Genomic DNA, 22,319 nt, shown 5'->3' with positions numbered 1-22,319 from the left:
AATACATTATGCCTAGTTCTCCAGATCAAAATGGTGTAGTAGAAAGAAGAAATCAAATTTTATTTGACATGGTGAGAAGTATGAGGAGTAATGAAAAACTTCCTTAGTTCTTGTGGATTGAAGCACTTAAGATGACTGTGTATATATTAAAATAAAGTTCCGATCAAGGTTGTCTCAAAGACACCTTTTGCGACATACACATGTTTGGGGATGCTTGTCTGAAGTGAGAATTTACAACCCACAAGAGAAGAAACTAGACTCGATGACTATTAGTGGGTATTTCATTAGAATTGCTAAAAAGTTTAAGGGTTATAGGTTCTATTGTGCATCTCACAACACTAGAATTGTGGAATCAAGAAATACACAATTTCTTAAAAAAATGACTTGATTAGTGAGAGTGATTGATTTCAAGACATTGCTTTTGAAAAGGATCACTATGTGGCTCAACCCTTTGGATTAAGTGACTGATTGGTAGTCATTTGTGCCCCTCACGTTCAAGTGGGTGTTAGATAACTGCTAAATATGAGTTATTTTTTATACTAAAAATATAATGAAAATATCCTTAAAAATGATTATTTAGCAATTATTCATGCTTAATTGTTAAGAATTGATATTTTTTCCTATTCTTGGCTTGCATATATGAAAAGGGGGGATTAAAAGTAAAAAAATACAAAAATAGCAAATAATTGAAAAAGGCCCAGCCCAAGACGCGTTAAGAGAGGAAGAGGCGCGCTAAGCACGAATACAAACACCCATGCTAAGCGAGCAACATGCACTAAGCGCGAGTACGCATGCCCAAGTCCACTCCAGCAACTATAAAAAGAGAGTTAAGTCAAAGAGAAAAGACACACCGAGTCTCAAAGCACTCTAATACACACCCAAAGCCAAAGAACTTTCCCTTAGGGAATTCTTCCTTCTCTCCCATCATTTTTTGTTCCTTTTTTCTATTTCTTCCATTAGTTTCTAAACCCCTTTTCAAGTGTAAGGCCCCTTATGGCTATGAGAGGCTAAACCCTTAGTTAGGGCCTAGCAAGCCTAAAAAGCCAAAAGATGTATTGTATACTTTATATCTATCAATGCAAACAGGTGTTTTCATTCCTATTATCCTTTCTTACTTTTAATTTCATGCATCATTCATCCTTGCATCATCTTTGGGGTCAGGTGCTCGACAGAGGGTAATCCTTAATAGAAATAAAAGGAAGGTTTTGCATGCATCAGTTTTAGGAATTAGTCGCTCGATAGAGGATAATTTCTAATAGAACTAAAAGGAAGGGATATTTTAATAAAATCATTGCGAGAAATAGAGTGATTGCATCATGCCCATGCATCAAAGCAAACATCTAGAATTAGAATGTCATGCATTTTATCTATTGAATCTTTGCAAAGACATTGGGAGATAGATAGGTAAGATAGACTTATCATCGTGAGACATCAGGGGCAAGTATTCTAATAGATGTGGGTAGGAAAAATTCACCTAATAGAGAAAAATATCAATTAATACATCTTAGGCAAATAAGGCATGCTAGGTCCTAACATTCCCATCTCATTCAATTCCTTATTATTTCCTTTTGTTTTTTTTAATATCTATTATTTAGTTACTGTTATTTTAAATTCATCTCTTATACCTCATCTTATCTTTTCCTCTTATAAATTGGAAATTATCTAACACAAGCACAAAACAAAGTCCCTGTGGAAATCGACACTCGGACTTCCGAGTCTTTACTGCTTGGACATTTGGTACACTTGCCAAATGGTTAACAAGGTTTTGGCGTCGTTGCCCTGGATGGAAGGTTTGTCTCTGTAGCTTTTTGTCATGATACACCTTTATTTTCTTCTTATAAATCTTGGATGATTCATAGGCGTTCATCCTTATTTCTTCTAACTCCAACAATTGTAACTTCCTCTTCTCTCCAGATGTAGCTTCATTAATGTTAAGCAATTTGAGGGCCCAATAGGCTTTGTGCTCTAACTCCACCGGTAGGTGGCATGTTTTCCCATAGACCAGCTGAAATGGTGATAGGCCCATGGGAGTCTTGAATTCAGTCCTGTAAGCCCAGATAGCATCATCCAACTTCAAAGCCCAATCCTTTCTTGATGATGCAACAGTCTTCTCAAGGATTCGCTTTAGCTCTCTATTTGAAACTTCTGCTTGACCATTTGTCTGGGGATGATATGGTGTGGCCATCTTATGTCTGACATTGTAATGCTCCAGAACCTTCTTCAGTTATGCATTGTAGAAGTGTGTTCCCCTATTACTGATCAGGGCTCGTGGTACTCCAAAATGGGAAAAGATGTTTTTCTTTAAGAATTTTATCACTACCCTCGCATCATTCATGGGAGTGGCTATGGATTCCACCCACTTAGACACGTAATCAACAACTACCAGGATATAGATATTCCCGTACGAAGATGGGAGAGGCCCCACAAAGTCAATCCCACCATTATGTTCTACAGAGGCATCTCGTTTCTTCTGGAAATCCCCCCTTTTTCTCTGTCATTTGTCATAGCGACACACATAATCATGAGTGTCTTTGAAGATTGAGGGCCAAAAGTGTGACACCCTCTACCCCTCACATATATACTGACAAAGGAATAAAAATCCAAATATTAATTAAAAGTATTTTTTTTTTTTGTAAATACAAGTCTTTCAAAGGGATAAAAGGCTCACATTCACTTTCTTCTACATCATATTCAAACTTGTCCAAATAAATAATAAAGTTATCTCGGTTTAAGCAAGACCGTCTAAGACTTCATACAATTAATATAAAACCCTATACCCCAATGTCACATCCTATCAGAGCGTTGTGTCTCGACGTCCTTCAGCACAAGGTTCCTTAAATCAATTCACCTAGTCATCTGCTCTCCCGAACACAAAGTTCAAGATCATCACAGGATCCAAACACAAACAACACACGGGAAGTGAGTTATCACATTCCTAACTAATAGAGAAACAAGACAACTAGATATACATATCATATAAACCAAATAAAATTTACTTACACGTAATTAACGTAATTCCAACACTTTGTCATTCAAAGTTTACTTTTCATCCATCAATCACACTTTTCACAAGAATCACATGCTCTGATCAAGACATAATAACACATCAATTTCATAATAAACAATTAGCAAGTGCATGAGACAGTTATGCTAAGACTCAAGCCTATATGCAATGTGGTACCATGTCAGTGAAAAACCACCCTGGGACGCTTAGGAGTACATAACAAGACACACCTCACAATGGGTTTGTCAGGTCACTCTCACTAAGTAAGATCATAGGGAGACCAGTCAGGGTCACGATGTTTTGCGAGAATGATCCAACCATATGGGATCAACATAGGCTTAAAGGAGTACTCAAACCCAGTGACCCCCAAGGCCTAAACTCCGAAGAGTCCGTCAGGGCCTCTCCCTCCTGATTCAGGTCCAACCCCTAAAATCATTTTAGCACACAGACACTGCTAGTGAATTATACAATACCCACAACCTCACACTCGTGTCTTAAACACGTACAACATATTGCGCTACAATTTTACACTAGTTCCTAAAAAGGAACCTACACTTTCTCTTTAACACTGCGCATTTACACTTTTCTCAAGATAACACTGGTCGGGTTATTGTACAATTCACAGCTTACAACACAAATAATGTCACATCAAGAGTTAATCACACACTTATTCACAACCAAAACTCATTCACAATTTCACATCTCATAATGTCACAATCCACCATCACATGTTTTCACGTATCTCACAATTCAACACCTGTTCTACTTTACACTTTTACTCATTCTCAATAACAATATTATAATCTCAAGGCAACATATTATTCCACAATTCATCACATATTTCATTTATAAGCACTGCTCATGAATTATGCAATATCACGACCTCACACTCATGTTTTAAACATGTTTAACACAATTGCGCTACAATTTAACACTGGTTCCTAACTAGAAACCTACACTTTCTCTTTAACACTGCGCATAAACACTAGTCGGGTTATTGTATAATTCATAGCTCACGATATAATTAATGTAACATCAAGTGTTAAACACATCCACTTATTCACAATCGAATATCATGTCCACACTTTAACATCTCATAACATCACATCAACCATCTCATAACATTCCCAATGATATTTATAAGGTACAACATACACATGTTCATGAAATTTAACCATAATATTCTCAAACTCCAACACTTAATAATTTTTGGAATCATACTATAACACTCTACAATATTATTTACATAAATTATTAATATAAATAACTACCTCTATATATATAAACTAGCACACATCATATTAAATCACAAATTTCAAAGTAAGCTTTCAATGCACAAATTCTAAATAATTATATGAACACTTTGGTAAGTTTTAATTATGATATTAATTTTTTTAAATTATATATAAAAACCTAAACAGCAAGAAAAAGAGAAAATACAAAATCAATATCTCTCTCTAAATTTCTCCTTACTTTATTTCATCAATTCATATTAATTAGAAAAAGTACTCAATTTACAGGGTTCACGCTCAACACAATAGCATATCAATTTCACAACAATTGGTCTGTTAAACATATATAATTCACTGTAATAATTATAAGGATAACATGAAATTGCAAAAATACCCAAAAATCCATTCCAATTGATATCTCTAAGGATCCCAACACATGTTATCACTAGTTCCCAATTGTGAATAACTCATCCCTTACCTTTAAGCGGGCTCACGTGTCTTCAACCAGCGATAGCAGCATCTCTAGCGGTTCCCTGAGATTCTTCCAATTTTTTTCCTCTAACTGCTCCGATAGAGTTCCCAAACGTCAAAGAGACAGAGAAGGGATTGAAGCCTCCACTTGTACTGTCTTCATGCGATTTATTTTTCTCCCTCCACAAATATTATGTCGCAAATCCCAACGGTGAAAGCAAGCGTAATTGAATTTTCAACAACATATCCAAATTTCATGAAAATTCAACGGTTAACGAAACCGGGATCGTAGTTTTACCGAGACAGCTCTGGGTTTCTACGGGAAAGGAAAATGCTGCAATGCGAAGGGTATTTCCCTTAGCTTGGACATATTATCGAAATTCCCAATGGTGGGAATGCTCGGAATTTGGTTGCGAACTTGGTGCTCAAATTTCACGACGATCCAACGGTGAATGACTCTGAGATCATCATTTTTCTGAGACAGGTTAGGTGACCTGCGGGAAAAAGTGAGGGTTTTGGGAGAAGAGAGAAAAAAACGAAATTGTGAGGCAGAGGAGGCTAAGGAGTCAGTTTGAAAACTGACCTAGCATGTTGCTATTTATAACTAGGGGCATTTACGACCTATTATTTACTCTATTTATTTATTTATTATTTATTATTTTATAAAAACAAACTTTATTTTATTTTCTATCAAACAAATAAATAAAATATCCTTTTTATTTTCTCTCAAATCATTATTTTAATTAATAATTATATCTCCTTATTTATTTATTTATAAAATCTCATCATTTTTTTTAAATTTTATTTATTTATAAATAAAAATCATTTTTAATCTAGTTTACGAAATTAGTATGTTACAAAAAGAAACCTACTTGTAGCACCTTTGCTGCTGTCTTATCTTCGCTGTGGTGACCGCCATATGGTGAACTATGGCAATGCCAAAGGATGCTCTGTGCTTCCTCCATCGTAACACACCTCCTCAGTAGATTGTCTACTCCTAGCTTGAACAAATGTGGGTCGTTCCACACATAGAAGTGGGCATCATGTAGAAATTTCATTCGCTGACTCCAGTTAAGCTTTTCAGGAATGATTCATGTGGCTTTATGGTTGGCCACATCAACAAACCAAGGTCTGGTGGTGGCTTGTAAGAGGAACTCATCTGGGAGTTCTCCCCTTATCTTTGTTTCTTCTTTGATCACTTCTTCATTCGTCGACTGGGAGAGGTGATAAGCCACCACATTCTCGGATCCCTTCTTGTCCCTGATGACTATATCAAACTCTTGTATGAGCAAGACCCATCTAATTAGTCGTGGTTATGAATCTGCTTTGATGAGAAGGTGTTTGATGGTGGCATGATCAGTGAAAATCACTACCTTTGACCCCACCAAGTATGGCCTAAACTTTTCTAAGGCAAAGGCAATGGCTAGCATCTCCTTCTTCGTAGTGGCATAATTCATCTGTGCTTCATTGAGAACTTTGCTAGCGTAGTAAATGGCATGGAATGTCTTGTCTTGCCTCTATCCTAGGACTGAGCCCACTGCATAATCACTAGCATCGCACATTAATTCAAACTCTTTACTCAAATCAGGTGCGATCATCACCGGGGTGGTCGTGAGCTTGTCTTTCAAGGTCTGGAAGGCTGCTGAACATTCTTCATCAAATTTAAACAGAACATCTTTGTTCAACAGATTGCACAATGGTCTAGCAATTTTGGAGAAATCATTGATAAATCTCTTGTAAAACCCTGCATGTCCTAGGAAGCTCTTGATGCCTTTAACATTTGATGGTGGTGGCAACTTCTCAATGACATCAATCTTGGCCTGGTCTACCTCAATCCCTCAGGCCGAAATTTTGTGGCCCAAGACTATGCCTTCTCGAACCATGAAATGACACTTCTCCCATTTTAGAACTAGGTTTGTTTCTACGCATCTTTGTAGCACTATTTTCAAGTTCTTCAGGCAACATTCAAATGAGTGCCCAAATATCGAGAAGTCATCCATGAATACCTCGATACTTTTCTCCACCATATATGCCAAAATGACCAACATGCACCTCTGAAAGGTGGCAGGTGCATCACATAACCGAAATGGCATTCGTCTGTAAGCAAAGACGCCAAAAGGGAATGTGAAGGTCGTCTTCTCTTGATCCTTGGGGGTCTACTGCAATCTAATTGTATCTAGGGTATCCATCCAAGAGGTAGTAATAAGTCTGTCCCGCAAGCCTCTCCAACATCTGATCCATGAAAGGCTTCGTTGAGCTTGCGGTAGTCGATGCATATTCTCCAGCCAGTGACAATCCTTGTTGGGATTAAGTCATTCTTTTCATTCTGAATGACTGTCATGCCCCCATTCTTTGGTATCACTTGGACTGGGCTTACCCAAGCACTGTTGGAAATAGGGTATATAAGCCTAGCCTTTAGAAGCTTGAGCACCTCTTTCCGCACCTCTTCCTCCATTAATGGTGTCATACCCTAATTTCGTCTGGGAACTATCCTTCATTGATCTTTTGATCCTTTCTAGTTGACTTACGGTATTGAACGCCAGTTAAGTGCGAAACAATGATCATTCAGTGCTTTGATCAAGAATGCGAAAAATACAAAAAAAAAAGAGGGGGGGGGGGGGCAAAAGGGTCTTTTCCTTGGTTTCCTGGACCCTAGCTCGCCCAGGCAAGCCTCTGGCTCGCCTGGGCCACCAAATAGCTTCATGGTGAACAAACCAACTTGCCTAGGTGAGCTCATTGCTTCAACACTAAGTTTCAACTTGCCTGGGCGAGCTGCAACTGCCCCAAAGTGACCCTTTGCCAATAAATAGGCGTCCTAGGGGGTGTTTTAAAGGTTTCCAGCATTGAGGAGTGAAGGAAATTGAGAGAAATAAGAGAAAAGAATAAGAAAGAAGAGGAAACAAAGTCGAGTCACTACCAAATCGAGACTGTGATCAATCTCTACATCGTTCATGGTTCGGTGTTCTTCATGCGACCATCGGTTAGTTTTGTTTTTAAGATTTGAATGTGATCTATGCACCTTTAGGGGTCCCCTTTGTTATTTTGTGCATATTCATCTCCTCCTTCTATCATCGGTAATCTTTTTTCTTTTGTAAAGTTTAATCTTAACCGATCATTAGCGTCATAAAGTTATCTTTTAAAGGGATTGAAAGTTAACAAATAGAACCAAGATAAAATCAACGCATAACTGAATTACTCTTTGCCAAAGTCACTTGAGGTCGTTCAAGGTCCAACACCTTAGTGACCCTTTTTTTTTGTTCTTGTTAATTTAAAAAAATCTTTCAAAAGCATAAAAATAATTTGACACACAAACTTTCTCACTTTAAAGAACTACGTAGGTTTGAATTCCTCATCGCACTTGAGGATACGTAGGAGCAAGGGTATCCCGTTGTCGACCCAAAAAAAATAAAAAAAGATATAAAAAAGGGAAAAATAAATAACTTTTGAAGTCACGTTGCACACTTGATTTAAGGCCATTTTCCCTTGTGACGGGCGCGTGGGGTGCTAATACCTTCCCTACACGTAAACAACTCTCGAACCCTTATTTTCAAAATTCGCAGACCTTTTTTTTTTATTTTTGGTTTTTCTAGCATTTTCCTCGAATAAACGTTGGTGGCGACTCCCACGCGTTCTCCTTTTGTAGAAGATGCGCCCTTTCTTTTCGCCTCGCCCTCCCGCCGAAGGGTAGGTTGTGATAAATGGCGACTCCACTGGGGACTGTTAGAGAGTTAAGCTATTCGATCAATGTGCAATGTTTATCGTGACTTCTTCTTCATTCATGTTCCCTTTTCTCTTTTATCTTTGTTTTGTCCATATTTGTGTATAACCTTTGCTATGTTATTGTGTTTGGTATGCGTTTGTCTATCTATTACATTCGTAGTTAGAAATATTTGTTGTTCCATCCACACATGGCACCTACACCTTTGCACACACATTGAGATATTAGACCCTATACCCGAGTCTATGTGAGACATAGGGAGATGAGGTCGATCTGTGGTCATGCTAGGTCTCTGACTCGCTTGATAACAGTGAAGCCTCATCTAGAGTTTTCCTCTTTTGATAATGCAATGTCATTGGTAGTCCCTACCGCCACAATGTTGTTACCTAAGAGGATGATTTCTCTAGAAGCCAATAAAGTTACGTGCAACCACCCTTGGGAGTTGTCACTAGAAGTGGACTTTTGGGTCTTTTCCATTAGGTTCCTGAATTAGGGGCACGGAGCAAACTCACTCTGGCTTGTTCCTTGATCGCATCATGCATCTCTTTATGGCATAATAATGGATATATCATTCCTACATTTATCATTTATCATATTCATACATTGCATTTGCATAAGTCATTGCATTATCATACATCTTCATTTGGCATGCTTTTGTTCTGCCAATTGCTTACATTCTATTTTCATCGTTCGCATGTTATGTTCACTCATGCATGATCCTAACACATGGTTGCTCATGCCTTGCATTTTCCTCTACAAAAAAAAAAACCTTTGATTGACTGTGTTTCAAATAAAAAATAAGAAGTATAGACATTCATGTGACCTCATCTTATCATTCTTAAAAGTTATCTGTTTGAGAGAAAAGTGAGGTGTCAAGAACAAGAGTCATTCGACTTAATCTATCAATTGAAAATCCTATAAATATTTCTCGTCCATGAAAATTCATTTTTCGGAACCTGCACAGTTTCTTTCATTTTTCCTTGCTACAAGGTCATGATCAAAGACAACAACAGATACCTTAAAGCCCTACACTGGGGCAATGAGAGGCACCATGCATGAGCCTCAAGCGAACCTAGGGGCAGATCAAAAGTTCTTGACTAGTAAGTTGAAAACCCGAAAAGGCGGCCTAAGAAAAAATTAGGATAATAAAAAAATAAAAAAGGAAAAGAAAAAAAAATCACGAGCGTGTTTATCAGAGGTTTGGCCCCAAAATCCAAACTACAAAAGTATTTAGTCAAGATTTGAAATGACACATGGCCATGTTTCAATATCCCAAACACTAATTTATCCCTTGCTACCCCCTCCGAGCCAAAGCATATTTGTTTTCTAAAAACAACAAAAACAAAATAGGAACCCTGAGTAGGAACCACCGCTAAACCGACAGGAAGAGCAATGCAAACAACACATGCATGAAGTTGGGCAACAATGACAAGAAAAAGAAAATAAAATCTGCCAAAGGCGAGTGAAGAAAAAGAGAGACAAAAGATCTCTAGATTTTACAAGGAAGGCACAAAAGTGTAATAAGGATTAATGTATAAGACAAAAGGAGTAGAGCCTGACCCAAGAGTTGAAAGGAATAAGTACAAGAAAGACTCTCAAGGTTCTTACTCAATATAACCCTCAAACACTCTTTGAGCCTCTCTAATCCTTTCTTTTATAGCCCTCTTACCCCTGACCACGTTACAAGCCCAATAAAGCCCATGTGGAATAAGGAATGACTAATTTGGCTTCTAAGTTGGGATTTTGGAATAAAACCCGCACACACTTGTGATTGTTGAAAAAATATATATATAAAAAGAGAATCCTTGAGGTTTCGCACTTGCACATTTGAGAAGAAAACACATTCGACCAGGAGCTCGTGGGAAATACCCAAAGACAATTGTGATAGTAGGATAACATCTGATGTTAGTCGCTCATGCAGACTCCTTAGGATTCCTTTCAAATCCAATGGTGGCCTTTGTAGTGTAAATTCTTTCGGGATCAGCCCATCTCATCAAGTTTTAGCGGGATCGACAAACCCTTGGCATCACTCTATGACTTTAAATTAGGAAAGTTTCACTTGGTCACATACCAAAGTGTGACAATCCATTGCCATCCTTCAATGGGGTGCATGATCGATCCTAAAGCCTTATGTTTCCTTGCTGTGCAGAATAATAGAATGCTTTAAACAAAAAGACAGGGGAAAACCCTAGGATCAATATTTCAGTTGATTGATTAAATTTCAAACGGTTCCATTGTCGTCACTCCAAAATTGTCAAGTGACTAAATCAAACAAAACATACACTTTGAGGGAGTCCCCGAAGAGATATGCAAAAAGATAGGATGAAGTCTCATGAGTTATCACGTCTTTCAGAAAGAGACAGTCAATTTGTGTTTTCCACAAAAAAGAAAAAGATAAAAAAAAATCAAAATCACAAAAATAGGAAAAAAAAGTCATGAGCATTACACAATTTTCATGATTCAAAACCTTTTGCATTACTAGCATTTCAAGATGAAGGTTGCATGCATCTGCATCCCAAAAATCATGTTCATATTAGGCTATAAGTGCGTAGATTTCTCTTTACATACCAATTTCCCAAATCTAATGTCGTATGTTTGAAGTTTAGGATGAGAGGCCCTCTCAAAGAGTCAATCTCTTGCTTTTTCATAAGGTTGAGCCCTTTGGTACTAGTGCCTATTGGCTTGTTTCATAGGACTCAACGTCCTTTGCTTTATGATTTCATGGGACTCAAAGTCCTCGCCTTTATATTTCATAGGACTCAAAGACTTTGCCATTTTCTTTCATAGGACTCAAAGTCCTAGCCTTTATCTTTCATAGGACTCAAAATCCTCTGTCTTTATGCTTTCATAGGACTCAAAGTCCTCTATCATGTATATTTCAAAGACTTCAATGTCTTCAGTCATTTACGCCTTCAAAAAACTGTAATGTCTTCATTTATATTTCAAAGACTTCAATGTCTTCAGTCATTTATGCTTTCAAAAGACTACAATGTCTTCATTTACATTTCAAAGACTTCAATGTCTTCAGTCATTTACGCTTTCAAAAGATTGCAATGTCTTTATTTACATTTCAAAGACTTCAATGTCTTCAGTCATTTACGCTTTCAAAAGACTTCAATGTCTTCATTTACATTTCAAAGACTTCAATGTCTTTAGTCATTTACGCTTTCGAAAGACTACAATATCTTCATTTACATTTCAAAGACTTCGATGTCTTTAGTCATTTACACTTTCAAAAGACTTCAATGTCTTCATTTACATTTCAAAGACTTCAATGTCTTCAGTCATTTACGCTTTCAAAAGACTACAATGTCTTCATTTACATTTCAAAGACTTGAATGTCTTTAGTCATTTACGCTTTCAAAGACTACAATGTCTTCATTTACATTTATAAGACTTCAACGTCTTATGTCTTTTACATTTTGCAAGACTTCAATGTCATTTGTCTTTTACACTTTATAAGACTTCAACGTCTTCTGTCTTTTATAGGACTCAATGTCCTTGTCTTTGTGCTTCTTAGGACTCAACGTCCTTTGTTTCTATGCTTTAAAAAAATACTTCAAAAGTCTTCTACTCTACAAGACTTCAGTGTCCTCCATTTTACGTTTTATAAGACTTTAATGTTTTCTTGTTTTTTCGATTTCACTTCCTTGGTTTTCGCTAGTTGTTCGGTCGAATAGCAAAGTCACCCAAACGAAATTAGTTTCCTTATCTTTACTTCCCTTTTATTTCCAATAAAAGATAAGTAAAAAGGGGCAGCTGTCATACCCTAATTTCGTCCGGGGACTATCGTTCGTTGATCTTCTGATCCTTACTAGTCGACTTACAGTGTTGAATGCCAGTTATAGTGCAAAATAGATGATCATTTAGTGTTTTGATCAAGAATGCAAAAAATACCAAAAAGAGGGGGCAAAAGGGTCTTTTCCTTGGTTTTCCTGGACCCTAGCTCGCCCAAGCTAGCCTTTGGCTCACTTGGGCCACCAAATAGCATCATGGTGAAGAAACCAACTTGCCTGGGTGAGTTGAAACTGCCCCAAAGTGACCCTTTGCCTATAAATAGGCATCCTAGGGGGTGTTTTAAAGGTTTCCAGCATTGAGGAGTGAAGGAAATTGAGAGAAATAAGAGAGAAGAAGAAGAAATAAGAGGAAAAAAAGCCGAGGCGCAGCCGAATCGAGACTGCGATCAATCTCTACATCATTCTTTGTTCGGTGTTCTTCGTGCGACCATCAGTTAGTTTTGTTTTTAAGATTTGAATGTGATCTATGCACCCTTAGGGGCCCCCTTTGTTGTTTTGTGCATATTCATCTCCTCCTTCTATCATCGGTAATCTCTTTTCTTTTGTAAAGTTTAATCTTAACCAATCATTAGCTTCGTAAAGTTATCTTTTAAAGGGATTGAAAATTAACAAATAGAACCAAGATAAAATCAACGCATAACTTAATTTCTCTCTACCAAAGTCACTTGAGGTTGTTCAAGGTCCAACACCTCAGCGACCCCTTTTTTTTTGTTCTTGTTAATTAAAAAGAATCTTTCAAAAGCATAAAAGCAATTTGACACACAAAATCTCTCACTTTAAAGAACTACGTAGGTCTAAATTCCTCATCGCACTTGAGGATACGTAGGAGCAAGGGCATCCCCTTGTTGACCCAAAAAAAAAAGCTATAAAAAGGGAAAAATAAATAACTTTTGAAGTCACGCTGCACGCTTGATTTAAGGTCGTCGTCCCTTGTGACGGGCGCGCGAGATGCTAATACCTTCCCTACACGTAAACAACTCTCGAACCCTTATTTTCAAAATTCGGAGACCTTTTTTTTTCTCTTTGGTTTTTCTAGCATTGTCCTCAAATAAACGTTGGTGGCGACTCCCATGCGTGCTCCTATTTTGGAAGACACACCTTTTCTTTTCGCCTCGCCTTCCTGCCAAAGGGTAGGTTGTGACAGATGGATTGAGCCTTCTCCGGGGATGTATGACTGGTCTATAGTCTTCTTCCATCATTATCTTGTGCTTATAGTAGGCAGAGTTGATTCCTTTGAGATTTGATGTGTCACTCTATTGCCTCCCCGTGTCTCTTGAGGACCTCCACCAATCTGTTCTCCTCTTCTACTATTAGCTCACTGCTGATCACCACAGGCTTGGTCTCGTTCTATTCCAAGAACGCATACTTTAGGTGGTTGGGTAAGATCTTCAGCTTTGCCTTGGTCTTCTCAGATGGACTCCCATTTTTTAATTCTTCAAAAATGGCCCCCCCTACAAGAATGTTTTCTTCATGATCTAAGTCTTCCAAGCAAGCCCTTAGATCCTTCTCCTCTTCATTGGTTAGACAATCCACAACATTGATCAAAGCTTTCTCCAGTGAAGTCTGCGTGGTTTGAAGAGCACCAACGTCTTCTTTATCAATCTCCTCCACCTTGAAGGATCTACTATCTTCCTCTGGGTATTTAATTGCTTTGAAAAGGTTGAAGGTTACCTTTTGGTCGTCGACGCTTATTTCTAGATTGCCATTCCTTATATCTACTACACAGTTGGCAATCAGCATGAAGGGTCTGTCTAAGATAAGAGGAATCTCCGCATCTTCTTCTATGTCCATGATGACAAAATCCACCAGGAAAGTAAAGTGGCGGACTTTGACGAGGACATCTTCTACTACCCTGTACGGTCTTGTGATTGATCGATCTGCGAGCTGGAGCGTCATCTTGGTAGGGTCTATCTTCAGGTTTACAATTCTTCTACACATTGACAGAGGCATCAAGTTGATGCTTGCCCTTAAGTGAATGAGAGTCTTCCCTACTGACTTATTCCCTATCGTGCAAGGGATTGTCACGCTCCCGGGGTCTTTAAATTTCTTGGGCAGCTTCCTCTGTATCACCGCACTGCAGTTGCCTCCCACCATAATGCTCTCATTGTCAATGTACTTCCCCTTCTTGGTGAGGATGTCCTTCATGAATTTGGTGTAGAGTGGCATCTGCTGCAAGGCTTCTCCAAATGGCATGGTTATCTCCAACCCTTTGAATGTCTCAAATAAACGCTTGAAGTAACACTCCTTATTCTTCTTTGATGGCACTAAAGGATATGGGGGTTCCTTTAGAGGGGTTGGTGGCTCTTCTTTCCTAGCCTCTCGGGCTAGCAGGCTTTTGGTCTTAGAGGTTAAGACCTTCTTCTCTTCTTCTTTCTCTTCTTCCTTTTACTCTTTTTCCTCCTTCTCTCCTTCTTTTTCCGCCCTTCCTTCCTCAGACTGGTCTCCTTCAATTTTCTCTTTCTCTCCTTGTGCTTTCCTCTGGCTTCTAGTCAACACTACCTTGCATTCCTCCTTCGGGTTCTTCTCTGTGTTAGCTCCAAAGATGCTAGTGGGTCTTTCAGCCGTTTGCTTGGCTAATTGTCCCACTTGGATCTCCAGGTTCTTGATGGATGACTCTGTGCTTCTGTAGTTGGACATGGGTATCTGCATGAATTGGTTTAGTGTTTCCTTAAGCTTGCTAGTCCTCTCATAAAGATGAATCCCTTGGTTGGAATTCTGGACAGGTTGACTTCTTTGTTCCTTATTGAATTGGTTCCCCAGATGATTCCTCTAGCTTGAACCCTGTGTGAAATTCCTCCCTTGGTTGAATCTCGATGATCCTCTTTGGTTGAATCCCGGTGGTCCTCCTTGGTCGTAGCCTTGGAATCCGTGGCGATTCTAAGCTCCCATGTAGTTCACCTCTCTGGAAGAATCTTCTTGGGCTATGCATTGCCCTGGCTCGTGTGCTCCACCGCAGATGTGGCATCCCCTTATTTGCATGATCGAAGAGTGAGAGGGACTTATTGCTTGTAGTTGTTGACAGAGCTTGTTGAGGGTCTTTGTTAGGGCCTCTATCTATCAGGCCAATAGCTTGTTTTGGGACAGTGTTGCATCTTGAGCTGTGAGCTCCAGAAGGCTTCTCTTTGTTGGCGTGTATGCTCGATCACGAAGGATGGTGTGATCACTGGCCGCCATGTTCTCTATCAGCTTTATTGCCTCTTCTGGTGTCTTCATCTTGATTTTTTCCCCTGCAGATGCATCAAGGAGTTGCTTTGACTGTGGTCGCAGGCCATCTATGAAGATGTTTAGTTGCATTGGCTCGTTGTACCCATGTGTAGGCATCTTTCTGAGTAGTCCGTGGAAACGGTCGAGCTCCTCGCTGAGTAATTCATCGGGGAATTGATGGAATGAGGATATTTCCATCTTCCCCTCGGCAGTCTTTGACTCTGGGAAGTATTTATTCAAGAAATTTTTGACAACTTCCTCCCAGGTTCACAAGCTATTGCCTTTAAAGGAGTGTAGCCACCTTTTTGCTTCCCCTTCCAAAGAAAAAGAGAAAAGATTGAGGCGTGTGACATTCTAGGGAACATCGACTATCTTTACCATGTTACATATTTCCATGTAGATGGTGAGATGAGCGTAAGGATCCTCATTCGATAGACCATGGAAGAGGTTTCCTTGTATTAGCTGTATGAGAGAGTGAGGATAGGATATGTTGGCCGCTTGAACCTCCAGCCTTGCAATACTGGTGAAGAACTACGGGGTAGCTATACTAGAGTAGTCCACTAGTGTCACTCATCATGCATGCTCCTCTTCCATTTGATAGTAACTTTGTGGAGAGGGTGGAGGTGAGGGTTGATTGCTCCCTTGTATTTCTTGCTCTCTTCTTCTTCTTGCGGCGTTGTTACGCCTGCAAGTGGCTTCAATCTCTGGATTTAGTAGAGCTAAATCTTCGGTTGCATTTCTAGCTCGCATAAACAAAAACAAGCACTACTGTGCAAATTATAGAAGAAAAGAATGGAGAAGAAAAATAATGAATAAAATTAAAATAAAAAAATAAAGAATAAAAGAATTAATACTTACAAATTGAATATGTATGGCAACCAAGTAAGAAGAAAAAAGTCCCTGGCAACGGCGCCAAAAACATATTAACCATTTGGCAAGTGTATCAAATGTCCAAGTAGTAAAGACTCAGAAGTCCGATTTCCACAGGGACTTTGTTTTGTGCTTGTGTTGGATAATTTCCAATTTATAAGAGGAAAAGATAAGATGAGGTATAAGAGACGAATTTAAAAGAACAATAACTAAATAATAGATATTAAAAAAACAAAAGGAAATAATAAGGAATTCAATGAGATGAGAATGTTAGGACCTAGCATGTCTCATTTGCCTAAGATGTATTAATTGAGATTTTTCTCTATCAATTAGGTGAATTTTTCCTACCGACATCTATTAGAATACTTGCCCCTGATGTCTTATGATGATAAGTCTATCTTACCTATCTATCTCCCAAATGTCTTTGCAAAGATTCAGTAGATAAAATGCATGACATTCTAATTCTAGATGCTTGCTTTGATGCATGGGCATGATGCAATCACTCTATGTCTAACAATGATTTTATTAAGATATCCCTTCCTTTTAGTTCTATTAGAAATTATCCTCTGTCGAGCAACTAATTCCTAAAACTGATGCATGCAAAACCTTCCTTTTATTTCTATTAAGGATTACCCTCTGTCAAGCACCTAACCCCCAAAGATGATGCAAGGATGAATGATGCATGAAATTAAAAGTAAGAAAGGATAATAGGAAAGAAAACACCTATTTGCATTGATAGATATGAAGTATAAAATACATCTTTTGGCTTTTTAGGCTTGCCAAACCCTAACTAAGGGTTTAGCTTCTCATAGCCATAAGGGGCCTTACACTTGAAAAAGGGTTTAGAAATTGATGGAAGAAATGGAAAAAGGGAATAGAAAATGATGGGAGAAAAGGAAGAATTCCCTAAGGGAGAGTTCTCAAGCTTTGAGTATGTATTAGAGTGTTGTGAGACTCGATGTGTCTTTTCTCCTTGGCTTGACTCTCTTTTTATAATTGTTGGAGTGGACTTGGGCCTGCGTACTCGTGCTTAGTATGGGTGCCTATATTTGCGCTTAGCACGCCTCTTCCTCGCTTAGCGCCAATGCTTGTTTTCGCGCTAAGCGCGTCTTGGGTTAGGCCCTTTTCAATTATTTTCTAGTTTTGCATTTCTTTTGACTTTTAATCCCTCTTTTACGTATCTGCAAACCAAGGATAGGAAAATTTTTTAATTCTTAACAATTAAGCATGAATAACTGCTAAATAATCATTTTTAAGAATATTTTAATTATATTTTTAGTATAAAAATAGCTCATATTTAGTAGTTATCAACAACCAATAGTTGAAGTTCCACAAGTCGCTGAAGATGATCATGTAGATCAAGTTGTTAACAAGGAACAACAAGTCAATGTTGAAAATCCGGTTGAACAACAAGTTCCTCAACAAGATAATGAGCCAACATTAAGAAGACCTACTAGAGTCAAAATGTCAACAATTCCTAGTGATTATCAAGTGTATTTGCAAAGAATCGGACTATAACATTGTAGCCGAAAATGATCTTGAAACATTTTCACAAGCCATGAGTTCTAAGGAATCATATTTATGGTATAACACTATGAAAGATGAGATGGATTCTATGGAATCCAATCGAGTCTGGGATCGCGTTGAGTTTCCTAATGGTGTAAAAGCTATTAGATGTAGATAGGGTTTTAAAATAAGGAAAGTCTTACAAGGAAACATTGAGAGATATAAGGCAAGACTTGTTGTCAAAGGATTCACTCAAAGAGAAGGAATCAATTACAAGGAAACCTTCTCTCTTGTATCTAAGAAATATTCTCTTTGAGTAATTATGGCATTAGTATCTCATTTTGACCTCAAGTTACATCAAATGGATGTGAAACAATGCTCCTCAACGGTGATCTAGATGAAGAGGTTTATATGAAACAACCTGAAATATTTTTCTCTAGTGATTGTGAGCACTTAGTATGCAAACTTAATAAATCCACATAGGGATTGAAACAAGCTTCTCATCAATGGTATTTAAAATTTCATGAGGTTATATCTCCATTCGGTTTTGAAGAGAACGTCATGGGGCAATGTATATACTAGAAGGTTAGTGCGAGTAAGATTTGTGGTCTTGTTTTATACGTGGATGATATTTTTCTTGTGGCTAATAATAAGGGTATGCTATATGAGGTGAAACAATTTCTCTCAAAGAAATTTGATATGAAGGATATGGGTGAGACATCTTATGTCATAAGCATTAAGATCCATATAGAAAGATCTCAAGGAATTTTGGGTTTGTCTCAAGAGACCTATATCAACAGAATTTTAGAGAGGTTTAGCATGAAAAATTGTTCACCGAGTGTGGCTCCCATTGTGAAGGGTGATAGACTTAAATTGTGTCAGTTCCCAAAAAATAATCTTGAGCGGTAACACATGAAAAATATTCCATATGCTCCAGTTGTTGGAAGCCTTATGTATGCTCAGGTTTGCACTAGACCTGACATTGCATTTGCTGTTGGAGTTTTGGGAAGATATCAAAGTGATCCATTGTTGACCACTAGAAAGCTACAAAGAAGGTAATGAGATATCTTCAAGGAACAAAGGACTACATGCTCATGTATAAACAAGATGATGATTTGGAGGTGATTGGCTACTCTGATTCAAATTATGTTGGTTACACTGATACCAGGAAATCCACTTCTGGTTATGTTTTTATGCTAGCTGGTGGAGCTATATCTTGGAGAAGTGCAACACAATCCTTGACTGCTACTTCAACTATGGAGTCTGACTTCGTTTCATGTTTTGAGGCTACCTTGCATGGTGTATGGTTGAAGAGTTTTATACATGAGCTTAGAGTTGTAGACTTTATTTCTAGGTCGTTAAAGTTGTACTATAACATCTTTGTTGCAGTATTTATGGCTAGGAACAACAAGAGTGGAAGTCGAAGTAAGCACACTGACATTAAATATTTAGCCATAAGAGAATGCGTTAAATAAAATAAAGTGGTCATTGAACATGTTAGTACTGAGTTGATGATAGTTGATCCTTTGACTAAAGGCATGCCACCAAAGAATTTTAAGGATCATGTAGTACGAATGAGACTTGGTTGCATGATGTGATATTTATTGTACGTGCAATTGTTGTTTTGATGAAACTCTTATTCAGCTTGATGTTTTCTCATTTATTTTGTGTACATATTTATTTATCTTGAGAAATATCATTTAGTTTTGATCTAGAATAAACATGTGGTTTATTCATTAAGTTAAGAGCTGGTGTTGAGAGACTTGATATATTGTAATACACTGGAGATAATACTCACTATTAGAGGACCTATCACAATGATTCACATATTTGATTTCTTGTTATGATTGATAATGGGATAAATGGACCAAGTGGGAGAATGTTGGTTGTTGTTGTTTTCGATATTCAAGGAACAAAATATATGTTCTGTTTTACTTTCAAAGTGAGTGAAAACAATTATCTAAGAGTTTGTTGTTAGATGTGGTCCATTTTTCAACCTTAATTCAAACCCGTTATCAATATTAACGTTGTTGATGTGATCTTGTGTAGATTTTATGGTACCCACATTTATCTCCGTGTTCATGAACTCTCTAATAGGTAAAGTTCTATATAAATGCATTTTGCTCTATGTTTTGGGTAACTAAACATACTGCTCATTCAGAAACGAAAACACCATCATGTTGAGTCAGTTAGGGTTTAACAAACCAAAACCAAATGTGTGTGTATGTGTGTCGCTTAGCAATGGCTAGAGGTTAGTTTAAATTTAATATTGCTTCTGATTATACATGATCCGAATGTGTTTGTTAGTTAGAAAAAGTACTCGATTTATAGGGTTCACGCTCAACACAATAGTATATCAATTTCACAACAATTGGTTTGTCAAACATATATAATTCACTGTAATAATTCTAAGGATAAAATGAAAATTGCAAAAACACCCCAAAACCCATTCCAATTGATATCTCTAAGGATCCCTACACATGTTCTCACTAATTCCCAATTGTGAATAACTCATCCCTTACCTCTAAGCGGACTCACGTGTCTTCAGCCAGCGATAGCTGCATCTCTAGTGGTTCCCTGACATTCCTCCAATTTTTTTCCTCTAATTGCTCCGATAAAGTTCCCAAACGTCAAAGAGATAGAGAATGGATTGAAGCCTCCACTTGTATTGTCATCATGAGATTTATTTTTATCCCTCCAATAATATTATCTCGAAAATCCCAACGGTGAAAGCGTGACAAAATGAATTTCGAACAACATATCCAAATTTCGTGAAAATCAACGGTCAACGAAACAGGAATCGTAGTTTTTCCGAGACAGCTCTGGGTTTCTGCGGGAAAGGTAAATGCTACAATGTGAGGGGTATTTCTCTTAGCTCAGACATAACATCCCAATTCAAAACGGTGAGAATGCTTGGAATTGGGTTGCGAACATGGTGCTCAAATTTCACGACGATCCAACGGTGAATGACTCCGAGATTGTCATTTTTCTGAGACAGGTTAGGTGTCCTGCGGGAAAAAGATAGGGTTTTGGGAGAAGAGAGAAAAAAATGAAATTGAGGCAGAGGAGGCTGAGGAGTCAGTCTGAAAACTGACCTATCATGTTGCTATTTATAGCTAGGGGCATTTTCAACCTATTATTTATTCTATTTATTATTTATTATTTATTATTTTATAAAAACAGCCTTTATTTTATTCTCTATCAAACAAATAAATAAAATATCTTTTATTTTCTCTCAAATCATTATTTTAATTAATAATTATATCTCCTTATTTATTTATTTATAAATAAAAATTCTTTTTAATCTAGTTTACGAAAATTGAGATGTTACAATTCCACCCCTCTTAAAAGAAGTTTCGTCCCCGAAACTTTGCTGAAAGATCAAGAAAAAGATATTACACATATAGCTCTCAATATCAAGTTGTGTGCTCTGTTGAAACACTTATCTGTAACTTCGATCATAATAGTCTTCTACACTTGACGATAAATCTGGTGATCCTCGTTCCCTCAATGATAGTTTTTCATGAGTTAAGTTGTGTCGTAAGAGTAACATCTCAACGATAATAGAATGTGAATGACATACTATTTGGTATCATAGGAGACACTAATGACAATTTGAAACGAACAACAAACACAAAAAGACGCGACTGATCACAAGGTCGACTCTTTTTCAGATATGAGACAGTTCAAGAAATTATAACAATTCCACTCTAAGGTTTGCTACCTGATACTTACTGGGTGCTAATTAGATAAGCAATATAGATTCCTCCTCACTTTTGTAAGTTTGTTCACCTTGAGGTAATCTTCACACATTTATACTCATCATGTCACCCTATAACTTTGCACTTGAAGTTGAGGTTTCAACTGTTGTTTACGATGTCTAACTCTATAACTAGGACACCGGCTATATCAACGGTTTCCTACTCAAGCTCTAACTACTAAGCTAGTTCTAACGATTGAAACTAAACTCATAACAAGATTCTTGAGAATTTTACCCGTCTCTTTTATCTCGGATTCAACTCCAAAGGTCCTCATGATGTGTCAAACTAACGGTAATGTCTCTCAAAATATTATGGTGAACACCATGGTTACCTATTCTAAATCACACATATGATAAATCTTTTCATAAGTCTTAAGTTGTCAAGAAAACATCGATCACTATTTGTCCTCCTACAAGCACTCTTCTAAACTTGAAAATTATTTCAAATACTTTACTACTCCAATAAGGACCTACGCGGCTAAGATAGCACTCAACGGTTTACAGTGGTCGAATTCTCTATGAACTTATGGCTTACTCCTTACAAGGATCTCACTCAAAAACTTAAACTTACTTAAGTCATCTCCAACAAGCATTAAGGTTAATATAATGAGTCCTAAAATGACCTTTTGGTTCGACTACTAGTTAAGAGCATTTCATCTTAATCTTAGGTTTCCTCTCATCTCAAAACAACTTTTGTCCAAGAAGGATTTGTAGTTATCTTCCACCTAGACGTAGCATACTCTAAGGGTCATCTTCA

At 37.7% G+C, this 22,319-nt stretch overlaps 2 protein-coding genes across 2 annotated transcripts; one reads left to right on the top strand and one right to left on the bottom strand.

Annotated features, from left to right (window-relative positions):
- Positions 1-13,569: 13,569 nt before the first annotated feature.
- LOC100810292 (uncharacterized) lies at positions 13,570-14,859 on the bottom strand. Its single transcript, XM_006574027.1, has 2 exons — positions 14,660-14,859; positions 13,570-14,533 (listed from the first exon to the last, which is right to left on the bottom strand). Exons 1-2 carry the CDS (start codon positions 14,857-14,859, stop codon positions 13,570-13,572), a joined length of 1,164 nt encoding a protein of 387 aa, XP_006574090.1.
- A 3,855-nt stretch (positions 14,860-18,714) lies between these two features.
- On the top strand, positions 18,715-19,231 carry LOC121174627 (secreted RxLR effector protein 161-like). Its single transcript, XM_041014264.1, has 3 exons — positions 18,715-18,857; positions 18,971-19,103; positions 19,205-19,231. Exons 1-3 carry the CDS (start codon positions 18,715-18,717, stop codon positions 19,229-19,231), a joined length of 303 nt encoding a protein of 100 aa, XP_040870198.1.
- The last annotated feature ends 3,088 nt before the right edge of the window (positions 19,232-22,319 follow it).

This window comes from Glycine max, chromosome 1 (genome assembly GCF_000004515.6).
Source record: "Glycine max cultivar Williams 82 chromosome 1, Glycine_max_v4.0, whole genome shotgun sequence".
In the NCBI taxonomy this organism is placed as follows: domain Eukaryota; kingdom Viridiplantae; phylum Streptophyta; class Magnoliopsida; order Fabales; family Fabaceae; genus Glycine; species Glycine max.
Note: the sequence above shows the minus strand (reverse complement) of the source record. Positions and strands in the feature narration are given on the sequence as shown.